This window comes from Sus scrofa, chromosome 2, assembly GCF_054392235.1.
Source record: "Sus scrofa isolate SSC_HxYL_T2T_F1_AM1 chromosome 2, Sscrofa_HxYL_maternal_Yorkshire_Landrace_v2.0, whole genome shotgun sequence".
NCBI classification, from domain to species: Eukaryota; Metazoa; Chordata; class Mammalia; order Artiodactyla; family Suidae; genus Sus; species Sus scrofa.
Window position 1 is genome coordinate 113,822,966 of NC_139384.1, and position 12,350 is coordinate 113,835,315.

The 12,350-nt window shown below is 38.0% G+C and overlaps 1 protein-coding gene across 33 annotated transcripts in view; it reads left to right on the top strand.

The window, feature by feature from the left end:
• The window catches only part of CAST (calpastatin), a 122,934-nt gene that overhangs the window by 2,329 nt on the left and 108,255 nt on the right, over window positions 1-12,350 (top strand). For 17 of the 33 annotated variants that reach the window (XM_021080930.2, XM_085009664.1, XM_021080941.2 and 14 more), the window contains 1 exon segment: window positions 12,202-12,264. The exons of the other annotated variants lie outside the window; for them this stretch is intronic. In XM_021080930.2, the coding sequence (XP_020936589.1) occupies window positions 12,202-12,264 (63 nt within the window). 33 annotated transcript variants of the gene reach the window in all.

The following is a 12,350-nucleotide window of genomic DNA, read 5'->3' on the forward strand; positions in this document are numbered from 1 at the left end:
TATAGTGTGAGCCATATATGTAATTTTAAATTTTCTAGTAGTCACATAAACAAAAGCAAAAAGAAACAGGTGAAGTAAATGCTAATAACATTTTATTTAACCCTCTATTTCCCAACCATTGTTATTTCAACAATCAATGTGCAAATCATTGAGATATTATACATCTTCTTTGTCATATTAATTCTTAAAAATCCAGCATGTATTTTATACTTAGAGCTCATCTCAATTCATACTTGATGTATTTCAAGTGAGCAATAGGCATGAGTGGCTAATAGATCGGGTATTGACCAGTATAGTTTTAGACGTGGGTTTCTAACTGGTTTTGCTAGGTGGCTATGAAGGCATGATCAGAGAACATTTTTAGAATTAAATGAAATTTGTGAACCATTTTTCCACAACAAAGTACACACATACACACATAAAAGCCCATCCATAAATCCGCTGAAGATCTATGGAGACAATTTATAACACACACACATACATGATATTTATGTTTTTATATACTATTATATATAAGATTTATGCAATTTATTTACACAAAAATTTTATACAAAAATACAATATATAAAAGATGTATGTATTTATATATATATGTATAATATATATAATAGTTTTGGTAAATCCTATAATTAAAATATCTTTACTGGAACCCTTTAAATACTGACAAAGATTGTGATTGACATAGCTTTCAAAATTTAGGTAGAATAAGGAGTTCCCATTGTGGCTGAGTGGTACCGAATCTGACTAGTATCCATGAGAACACAGGTTCGATCCCTGGCCCCGCTGAGTGGGTTAAGGATCTGGCATTGCTGTGAGCTGCAGTGTAGGTTGCAAACGTGGCTCAGATCCTACATTGCTGTGACTGTGGCTACAGCTTTGATTTGACCCTTAGTCTGGGAACTTCCATATGCTATGGGTGTGTGGCCCTGAAAATTTAAAAAAAAAAAAAATTAGGCAGAATATGATAAAATAATTAAAAGATGTATCTATGATGTGTTTTGTTTAAGGGACTGCCACCTGTAAAGCCAGTCAGTAAAACATTACAATGTCTATTTCCCCCCACTGCATACCATCAATATATTGATCTTATCTTTTGATGAATTAAGTTGCTTTGGTAAAAATTTTAAAACAAAACTTTACAAAGCTAGATTTGAAGAGCATATGATGAGCTTCACAATGAAGAAGTATGAAGAAGAGTAAATCTGGTTGGCTGACATACTAGTAATCACACTGCTGAGTCATAAGCTGACTTTATTAGGCCATGTTAATTAAAGGTGTTTCTTAGTCCAGCGGCAGCGTGATCAAGAAGCCCAGTCATTTGGGAGGCTCCATCATTGTGGCCAGCCCAGAAAGAGTGTCACAAGCCTTCCCTGACAGGACAGACCACTTGGCTGCCGTGACTTTTAGGAGTAAGGAATTGTAGATTCCGTGAGAGGGGTATACGCTTTAAGGTGGAAGGAGAATGGAGGTCAGACATAACTTTCCTCTTTTGTTTGGCAGTTTCTGAATTGGCTTGCTTCCCATTGCAGAGAAGACTTTTAAATTAAGAATAACATCTGATGATATTATTCTTTAATAAGTTTTGACGCTTCCCAGAAAGTTAATTATATTCTACAAGTACTTTTTAAACAATGATGTAGTTTGCTGGGGGTAGAAACAGTGGGTGGCCATTTGAGATTCCAAGGTGAGCAGGTGGGTAATTACTTCTGAGTAGGCTGTCTCAGTGGAGTACAGGACCTCTCTAAGCAACCTATCTTTATTCTACTTTTTTCCCTTGAGGGCTTTTATTTTTATTGTGGCAAAATACATATAATATATAATTTACTGTCTTAACCATTTGTAACTGTAAAATTCAGTGACATTAAATATATTCACACTCCTGTGCAACCATCACTATCCTCTATCTCCAGAAATATTTCTTTGTTGCAACACTGAAATTGTATACACATCAAACGATAAGTTCTCATTCAATTTACATACATATGTGTAAATACATAGGACTGTATTTAAGTTCCTGTTTTCCTTATCATTTTTTAATTCTGTTGTAGGAACACTTAACATGAGATCTACTCTTAACAGATTTTTAAGTATACACTGCATATAGGTTCAGTATTGTACAGCAGATTTGTAAGGCTTATTCATCTTCCTTGACTGAAACTTAAGGCCCACTGATTGGTAACTAGCCATTGTCCTCTCCTCTCAGTCCCTGGCAACCACCATTCTACTTCCTGTCTCCATGATAATGACTGTTCTAGGAACCTCATATAAGTGGAATTATACAGTATTTGTCTTTTTGTGACTGGCGTATTTCACTTAGCACAGACCCTTAAGATTGATCCACGTTAAAGCATATGTCACAATTTTCTTCCTTTTAAAGCTGAAAAAAATATGCATATAGTCTATCCATTCATCAGTCAATGCACACTTGGGTTGCTTCCACGTTTAGCTATTTTTTAAGGAACCACCTTACTATTTTCCACAGTGGTTGTACCATTTCACCTTCCTCCCCCTTGTGCATGAGGATTCTAATTTCTTCATATACTTGCCAACGATTGTCCCACTGCCTGCTGACTTCCAACATCTCTGATGAGAAATCTGCTTATAATCTTACTGAATATGCTTTATATGTGACAAATCATTTTTTATTGCTGCTTTCAAGATCCTCTGTCTTTGTCTTTCAACAGTTTGATATATCTCCCTGTGAACTTTGAATTCATCCTACTTGAAATTTGTTGAGTTTCTCAGTTGCTTGTATTTTTGTTTTTCATCAGATTTGGAAAGTTTAAGCCATTGTTTCTTCAAATAATTTTTTTTTGGTCAAATTTTAAGGGTTGCACCTGCAGCATATGGAGGTTCCCAAGCTAGGGCTTGAATCAGTGCTGTAGTTGCCAACCTGTGCCACAGCCATAACAACACAGGACCTGAGCCACGTCTGTGACCTACACCACAGCTCATGGCAATGCCAGATCTTTGACCCACTGAGCAAGGCCAGGGATTGAACCTGTGTTCTCATGAATGCTAGTCAGATTTGTTAACTGCTAAGCCCTGATGGGAACTCCCTCTTCTTTTTTTGTAACTCTCTTAACATGTAGGTTGGTCTGATCATGTCTCTCAGGTCTCCTAGGCACTATTTACTTTTATTCAATCATTTTTTTATTCCTCAGAGTCAATAATTTCAATTTTCCCATCTTTAAATTCACTACTTCTTTCTTCCACCTACTCAAATTGGCTTTTGAATCCCGTAGTAGTTTTTCATTTCAGGTACCGTACTTTTCCACTCTAGAAGGAGCAAGCCTTTGATAGATGCCAGAATTTCAAAATAGTTCCATCTGATAGATTCTTCCAGTGGGATTTTTATCTAGGTAGGGAGATGGATTCCTTGTGCCTCCTACTGTAGCTTCTTTCTAGAACCTTCTCTTTAAAATGTTTTAAGGATAGAAATCTTATTCATGTGATTCTAAAGCTCTGTTATTCACATTGTCTCGATTTCTTTTCATAAAAAATTACCTGAAACCTTTTCAGTTTAAGGGGAAAAAACTGTAAAGTAAAACAAACAAAAAAAAAACAACAAAAAAAAAAAACAGGTGTTTTTCAGTTAATAAGAATCCTGGGAGTTCCCATTATGGCTCAGTGGTAATAAATCTGACTAGTATCCATGAGGATTCAGGCTCAATCCCTGGCCCCACTCAGTGGGTTAAGGATCTGGCATTGCCATGAGCTGTGGGATAGGTTGCAGATGTGGCTCGGATCCTGCTTTGCTGTGGCTTTGGCATAGGCTGGCAGCTACAGCTCTGATTTGACCTCTAGCCCAATTTGACCCCCTTTTGCCATGGATGTGGCCCTAAAAAGCCAAAAAAAAAAAAAAAGAAAGAAAAGAAAAAATGAATCCACCCAAGGAATACCATTTATGTAAGTTGCCTCCTCATTTGGCTCAAGAATAAAAAGGGTCTATGGTTAGAGTTTTCTTAAAATCTATGGGATACATTTTGACTGTGGAAAACTTATAGAATGCAAAAATGATTTGGTAAAGGTCAAATATGGTCACAGTTGCTTCTTGTCCACCCACTATGTGTCAAGGTTTGTACAGGGTGCCATGGACACAAAAATTGTGCTGATGGTCCATGCCTGGCATTCTTTTGCATTTCTCATACATAAAAATCACAATCACATCCTAATGACTATTACAAAAGTAGCAAAGTAACTATTGAAATTCTCACGACGTTGTCTCTGACTTAGAGAAAATTCACAAAGTTTTACTGCAGGTGGATCCTGTAAGATAAACAGGGTGGAAAGGCAATCAATCCTACTTCTGAAAACTGGACAAAAAAGAAAATGTGCCCTTACACTTCCACTTGGGCATGTCCACCAGAAGGTTAAAATGTTAGGGAAAAGCATATAGAGATCAGGTGAAACATGGGGATTTCAGAATTATAGTTATGCAATTAATCCTTAATATGTGTCTACTTTTCTGTGAGAACCCCAAAGAAGGTTATCCTGTATTTTTATAGCTTGATAACAAATATTTTTAGAGAAGTAGAAATATATCATGTATCACTTTCATTTACTTATGTTTCTTTAATAGTAATTCTCCCCACAACACCTAGCACACAGTGGCTACTCACTGATTATTTTTTTAGTGAGTGAACTCTTCCTCTCACACTAGACGTCTCCATGTGTTTGGGGTTTTCAGTATTAAAATCAAGTAAAATGGCTAGGATGTTGCCTTTGGGTGACTCTAGAAAGCCGCATACTCTTGAGATAAGATTTTCAAAAATTTTAAACATTTTATCACAGAAGAAGAGAGAGTAATATAATGCACTCCTCGTGTATCCATTACTGTCAATAAATATCACCATTGTAACACTGTGCCCATCTTGCTTCATCAGACCAACTCCCAGCGCACCAACACACACACACACATACACACACACACGTACCACACCCTTACAAAGTATTTTATAGCATGGGAATTGTACATTGAGTGTTATCCAGGTGATCAGATTGGTGTATGTTGTTTGAAGAATGAATTCTCTCTCCCCTGTGTACTTTGTTTCCTTATTTGTAGCATGGAAGTGTGAGACTAGTACAGGGTCATGAGATAGACAAAATAAATTTATCAAACGAATCTGGTTCATTTGTACTTAGGAAAAGCAAAACACTAAATTCTCTGCTCTAATATTTACAGCCTTCAAAAAGGAAACCTTAAACCTTTGCTTATCTCTCATATTCACTTACTGTCTCATAATTTACTACTATCAAATTGATGCCAGAGAAAAAGAAGGGAGTGCAATAAGTTTTATTGTAGTCTTAAAGTGAACTAGGCAGTGGGCCAGGCTCCTCATTAAGTTGAGCTTGTTTTATAAGTATGCCAGCCCCATTACCTCCATTTTATATGGAGAAAACTGAAAGTTTAAATTATTTGCCCAAGGTCACGTAGACTTTCAGACCCATGCTCTTTCTGTCTTTTTAGAGTTTGTCAGGGAATCGAATGCAGGGAGTTGGTTGCCCAGGTAACAGAAGAGGCTGGGAAACCAAGGGGGGTGGGTGGGTTAAGCCATGCAGAGATTAGAAATCTCAGGAAGCTGCTACCATTCCTAGGCTGGAAAGACAAAGGAAGAAGCAGAAACCACCAATGGTTTGTCCTGCCAGACACCCTCTTGGTGGGAGCCAGCAAACATCCCTGCTACACCAACAGACCCAGGTCAAGGCAGGGAATCCACCTGAGAGCAAACAGATTCACATCCCCACTAGGGAGAGTGTCTTAAAGTAAACCTAGCTTTACATCTTGGGCCTTCTGCTTGTCTGCTGAACAATCTTGTTTTAGAAAACAGAACACATACAAAAAATAGATTTTACAGAAGTTTCTATGTGGCACAGTAGGTTCAGGATCTCAAGCTGCTGTTCCTGCTGTGAGGGTTTGATTCCAGGACTTCCATGTGCCATGGAGGTGGCCAAAAGAAGAACAGATTTTAAGAGATTTTGCAGGAAGTATCAGTTTGCACATTATCTCTTAATTTTTCAATCCATTTTCTTCAGCCTTTTACCTCTTATCTAGTTGACTGTTTAATGACCTGAAAAGAGTGAAAGTACTACTCAGGGAACATTTAGAGGTTTATGGAAATGCAGCCATTCAATCAAGAATTATTTGTCATACTCCTTCCGCAAGACTAGAAAAAAAAGAATATAATCTGCCATCTGGCTGGAAAGGCAAAATACACATTTATGAAGTAATCAATAAACAGGAGCATATGCAATAAAGTGCTAATTTGTTAGCTTGACTACGAAATAGACCAATGTGCAGTATGAAGGTATGATGTGCCATTAACATGGCAAGGCTCAGAACTAGTCAGGAACTGCTGCATTGAATACAGGGCACTGGATTGAACCGTTGGTCTCCCAGGAGGCCCCAGGCTGCCTGGCCTGCCTGATCTGGGAGGCTCCAATGCTGCTGGTTCCATGGGGTGGTTAGAGAAGCAGAAATCACTTCTTGTCGTAGTGCCCAGAGATCTCCTCTCCAAACAAGTGGCTTCCAATCCTAGCGCATGTTAGAATCAAGTGGGGGATTTTAGGAAAATAGATCTGTGACCAGGCCCACACTGGACAAACTAAACCCAAATCCCTGGGCTCTGGCTCAAGTGTTTCCAAAAGTGCTCTGGGTGCCTGTGATCTGTGCAGAAAAATGAGACCCACATCTATAAGGCTTTCTGTTCCTTAGGAAGCCTTTGCCGGGTGGTGCAGGGAGGGTGCTCAGCTATAGCAAGTCCAAGGGCACCAAGATAACCTTTCATTGTGTTGTGACTTTGCCACACCTGTCACTGGACATGCAAATATGGGCATTCTCTCTGTGGGCATTCTCCAAGTTGCAGAAGGAAAATCTCCAAGTTATTTTCAATAACTTTTACTGTTTTCTTGATTTTATTGAGATATAATTCATAATTCACCTATTCAAACATATAACTCAATATTTTTTAGTGTATTCACAGGGTAGTCCAAGCATCACCTCAATTTAATTTTTTTTTCTGTCACCTCCTAAAAGAACTTCAGTACTTTTTTTAAATTTTTATTTTAAATAAAGCAGAGCTATTTCTAAAGCACATTGGTTTTGGTGCTCTTTCACAGCTGAGCTTGGACTTGCAGATGCTCAGTTTTTTGTTTTTTGGTTTTTTTCCTATCTCCTTCCCTTTTTAATATGTGTAGAAGTTTGATTTTATCTTATCCTGTGATGTACACTCTTGTCTGTGTGTGTATCAGGGTGTGTCTGGGTAACATTGTTGGGGTGGGGGGGGTGCCCCAAAGGCCTCAGAGCTGAAGCCTGGCACTAGCACAACCCCTTAGCTGGATGAAAGCACAGCTCCAAGCTTTATTACTCCTTGCTCTTTTTGATTTCCTGACAGACTTATGAGTTTGCTCTGGCAGAACATTTTAAGCATGTTAATGCTGTCTTCTAGAATGAGGTCAAAGGGCAGCTGTACTTACCAAATATGTAGTGATACCAGGAAGTGGAAGCAGTTTCAAAAAGTGTTCCTTTTTGAGGCCAAGTAGGAAAGCCCTTTATCTGATCTCTTTCCTGTCTCTGAACTCCTGCTGCTCCATTCCTTCATCTGTCCTTCATCTCAGTGCCATTGTTTCCTGTCTTCTCTGCCCTTATCCTCCCAGTGAAATGTTCACTGCTTTAGGGCTGGCATCCTGCACTTCCTGTCTTTGCCTCCTCTCCAGCTCCTAAAACAGGTGAAATTTATAAATATTGTGTGTCTGATAAATTTTATAAAACCAAACCAGCTTTAGAATAGAAAGGTTTGACTTTGATTTTGTTGGGGAATTTTTTAGTTGTTTTCCTCTTAGGGCTTTTTATTTGGTTTGGTGTTGCTTTTTCAGGCTGCATCTGTGGCATCTGGAGATTCCCAGATGAGGGGTTGAATCAGAGCTGCAGCTGCAGCCTATGCCCCAGCCACAGCAATACGGGATTCTTTTTTTTTCTTTTTATTTACTTTTTTATTACTCAAATGAATTTATCACATCTGTAGTTGAGCAATACAGGATTCTTAACTCACTGAGTGAGGCCAGGGATCAAACCCTCATCCTTATGGACACTCGTTGGGTTTGTTTCCTCTGAACCTCAATGGGAACTCCCTAGAATAAGGCTTTCTTGATGGGAAGCAAAAGATTTCAGCTAGCATTTAACTTGGTTCAGAGTAGCCCAGTCTCTGGTCCGTAGACTATGACCATGATATGTAGTGTGACAGAAGAGGATCTCATTTTTCATATCCTCAATTTCTTTATCCATAAAATGAGCTGACAATGTATATCCCTAGAGTTGCTCTGGCATTTAAGGGGACCTCGTAGTGGAAATGTCCGGAGCAGGGCTTAACACAAAGGAGATATTTATTTATTTATTTATTTTTGCTTTTTTTAGGGCCGCACTCACAGCATATGGAGGTTCCCATGCTAGGGGTCAAATCGGAGTTACAGCTGTGGGCCTGCGCCATAGCAATGTAGGATCCGAGCCATGTCTGTGACCCACACCACAGCTCAGGGCAATGCTCAATCCTTAACCCAATGAGCAAGACCGCAACCTCATAGTTCCTAGTCGGATTTATTTCCTCCGCACCATGACGGGAACTCCATAGAGGAGAAATTTAGAACACATTAGCTCCTGTTCCCTCTTGTGCAAGAGTCCTTGCTGGCTATTTCCAGTCTGTGTTCAGTTCTCTTTCCTGACCTATCACTCCTTCTCTTCTTCATGTTTCTCTCAGCTCTCCCCAAACCACCAGCTATTTGTGGAAGTAGACAAAATTTTCTCTCTTCACTTTTTGAAAGATCTGCTGTAGGTTCCTAAGCTGGATCAAATTTAACCTATATCATTCCCAAACATTTCATTCTACCGGCTCAGTTATATGGAAAGTACGCAATTATTCCATGAATTTAATAATCAGGCACTTGGAATCTCTCTTGGTGAAAAGCTAGAACTGATTTTACATCATTAATAGACTGCTGAATATTGAATAAGCCCCAAGAAATGGTCAGGGCAATGATTAGTTTATAAAGTTGCTACTCACTGGAAACTGAATGGCATTAGGTAATTCCTGGTAATTCTGTTAGAGTTTTGTTAGAGTGATGATGTATTGCAGTTATATAGGAAAAAGTCCTTAATTTAAGGAGATACTTGATGAAATGTTTAGGGCTAAAGTTTCAAACTATCTGAAATTTGCTTTCAAGTGGAGGTACATATACAAATAGATGATAGATAGATAGAGATAGATCTATGTATCTGTAATATGTGCAGATACAGCAACATATGGCAACAATGTTAATAGTTGTTGAATCAAAGTGGTAGGACAATTGACATTCACTGTATTACTCTTTTAACTTTTCTGTATGTTAGTAAAATATTTATAATAAAAAGCCAGATTTAAAAAGAAGGAGAAAAATATGATCCATACAGTTCCTTAAAAGTTGCTATTTGATTATATGATTTTTATTTATGTTATTATTATACTCATCATTCTGTTGAGAGCAAATATTTCTTTTGAAATTACAAAACACCAATTCTTATAGCATAATTTTTATAAGTTTTCACATTAACTCAACATTTTAAAAAGTGTTTGCTATATATGCCACTCTGAAACTATTATTTGAAAACTACATAACTGTGAGGGATTTTGAGCATTTTAGTGGACGCAAGTAACTAGTGATGTTGGTTAGTCTGGAGGACTGCAATTTTGAAACACTACAAGGAAACAACTTTCTAAAAATGTTTTAATGTAAAACATCTACCTATATTTTAGAGAAAAAAAGGCTGTCTGCATGTTGACTGTAGGGTAATAAATCATCATATATGTTTGCCACATGAGCAGGAAACAGAGTGGGACCTTGCAGAGAGCAAAAAGTCTTACCCCAGGCAAGAGCGAGTTGCCTCTTTTAAGTTTTCTCATTTGTAAAATGGAATATAAGTAATTGAAACAGTATGCTCAGTTAAACAGTGGATATCATTGCTGTTATGCATTACTTATATCTAATCTGAAAAAGATATGGAATCAGTGATAAGAAGTGAGTGTGGTATCGTGGTTCTAAATTTACCACTTTTGGAGCTCCTGTTGTGGCTCAGTGGTTAACAAACCTGACCGGTATCCATGAAGACTGGAAATTGATCCCTGGCCTCATTCAGTGGCTTAAGGATCTAGAATTGCAGAGAGCCAAGGTGTAGGATGAAGATGAAGCTTGGATCCTGGGTTGCTGTGGCTGTGGTGTAGGCTGGCAGCTACAGCTCTGATTGGCCCCTATTCTGGGAACCTCATGTGCTGTGGGTGCAGAAGTAAAAAGACAAAAGACAAAAAAGTAAATAAAATAAATAAATAAATAAATAAATTCCCCAGTTCTGGAAGGAGACAGATTGGTAAATCCCTGTCATTGTAGACCTCTCCCTCTGAAATTCTCTCTCCAAATGTTGAATAATCCTTCCCTCTAGGCTGGCCTTTAAGAATCTTTTGTTTACTAAGTATTCTAGAACTTATCAATTACCACCTAGCTCTGATATATAAATATACATATATAAAGCTTTTAAATGGCTTTTTATATATAAAAAGCTTTTAAATGGCTTTTCTTTTCTTCAAGATTCATTGATTATTCTATACTGATTGCTCTTAATGGTAGCCAAACTCTTAACATCTGGGTGAAACAAAGACTCTAGAGAGCTTCATTCATCAAGCTCTTGCAGCCTGCCTGCTTTTCTGTGGGGTCTACCCACTAATCCATGAGAGGCTTGCATTTGTGGAAGAATTTTCCATTCATGAAAGTGATTTCTTTTTTCTTTCTTTTTTTTTTTTTTTTGTCTTTTTAGGGCTGCACCGATGGCATATGGAGGTTCCCAGGCTAGGGGTCAAATTGGAGCTATAGTCGCTGGTCTACATCACAGCCACAGCAACCTGCAGAATCCGAGCCGCATCTGTGACCTACACCACAGCTCGCGGCAACGCCAGATCCTTAACCCACTGAACAAGGCCAGGGAGTCAAACCCTCAACCTCATGGTTCCTAGTCCGATTTGTTTCCACTGCACCACGATGGGAACTCCTCTTTCTAGTTTTCTATACAAAGACCTACTAAAAACTTTCACCCACATGTCTAATATTGCTTGGCCTTTTTTTTTTTAAATAAAAAAATCTGTTGATATGATTAAAGGGAATATGATCTTATTTCATTTATCGTGGTATAGTGACAAACAATAGATTTTAATTCAGAAAACCTGGTTTGCAAACTTTTTTCGTTTACTAGGTAGGTGTCCTTGTGGAAAGTATATTACATGTCTTTTATTCTTAGTTTTTTCTAAATCCATGAAATCATGTGAGCCTATTTTTTTATATCAAATAAAAATGTATAAGAAAGTGCCTTGTAGATTAAAGAATGATGTAAATTATTATTACTATTACCATTATTGCAATTCTTCTTAATTTGGGTAATTTAAGTTACCTGCATATCCAGCTTGTGATTCTGCTCTAGGGAATATAATGGGATTTTATATTTCACTTTAACTGAAGGTAACTAGGGTCTAACACAATGGAGAGCCTCTTATTTTCTTATATTTAGAATTCCTTTTCTCACTTTCTTGCATATCCCACAATGTGCGAGAAAGGAAATAATTTTTTGTCCCCTTTTCAGGAACAATGTTTTTCTTTCATTCTCAAAAAGATCAATTCAGCGTTTATCTTTCTGAGTTCATAAATACTCAGATGGAAGAACTCCAGAGAATTCTCAAGAGCCACTGGAATTGATGGTTGACAAGAGGTGGTCCTCCCTGCAGTTCATGCTGAACTGAGACTGAAGTATGGCTTTAGGTTCAGTGTGGTCCTCAGACATCTCATCTCCACAAGGAACCAGATATCTCCCATGCCGAAAATTTGGGCTTTAAAATTCCATGAGGCATTTTTGTAGGAGGCAGAATGCCACACCGGCATCACCATCAGCATCAGATCTGTGTCTGGTTAATTACAGACTGACTTCCTACATCCCAAATGAATGTCTGTAGCGTCGCTTAATTTTGAAGGCCACATACGTCGGTGTAGAATTATCAACATTCTCAGGAGGAAGATTAAAGGGGCCCTTGTTTTTACAGTCTATATATTTAGCCCTTTGGGAGTGAAGTTATTATTCTATTATCTTGTATCCCCTCCCTCTATTAAACATTATCTTTTTAAATATTTTTGTAGCATGTCAGTGGAAAAACCAGTGGATCGTCTTCCAAGTCAGGAGAACAGAAAGGATCAGATGAGGTAATTTCCACAATACTGGGTTGTCATTTTCCCTTGTTCTTAAATTGTGAATTCTGTCTTGAAATAAATAATGAGGTAGCAAATAT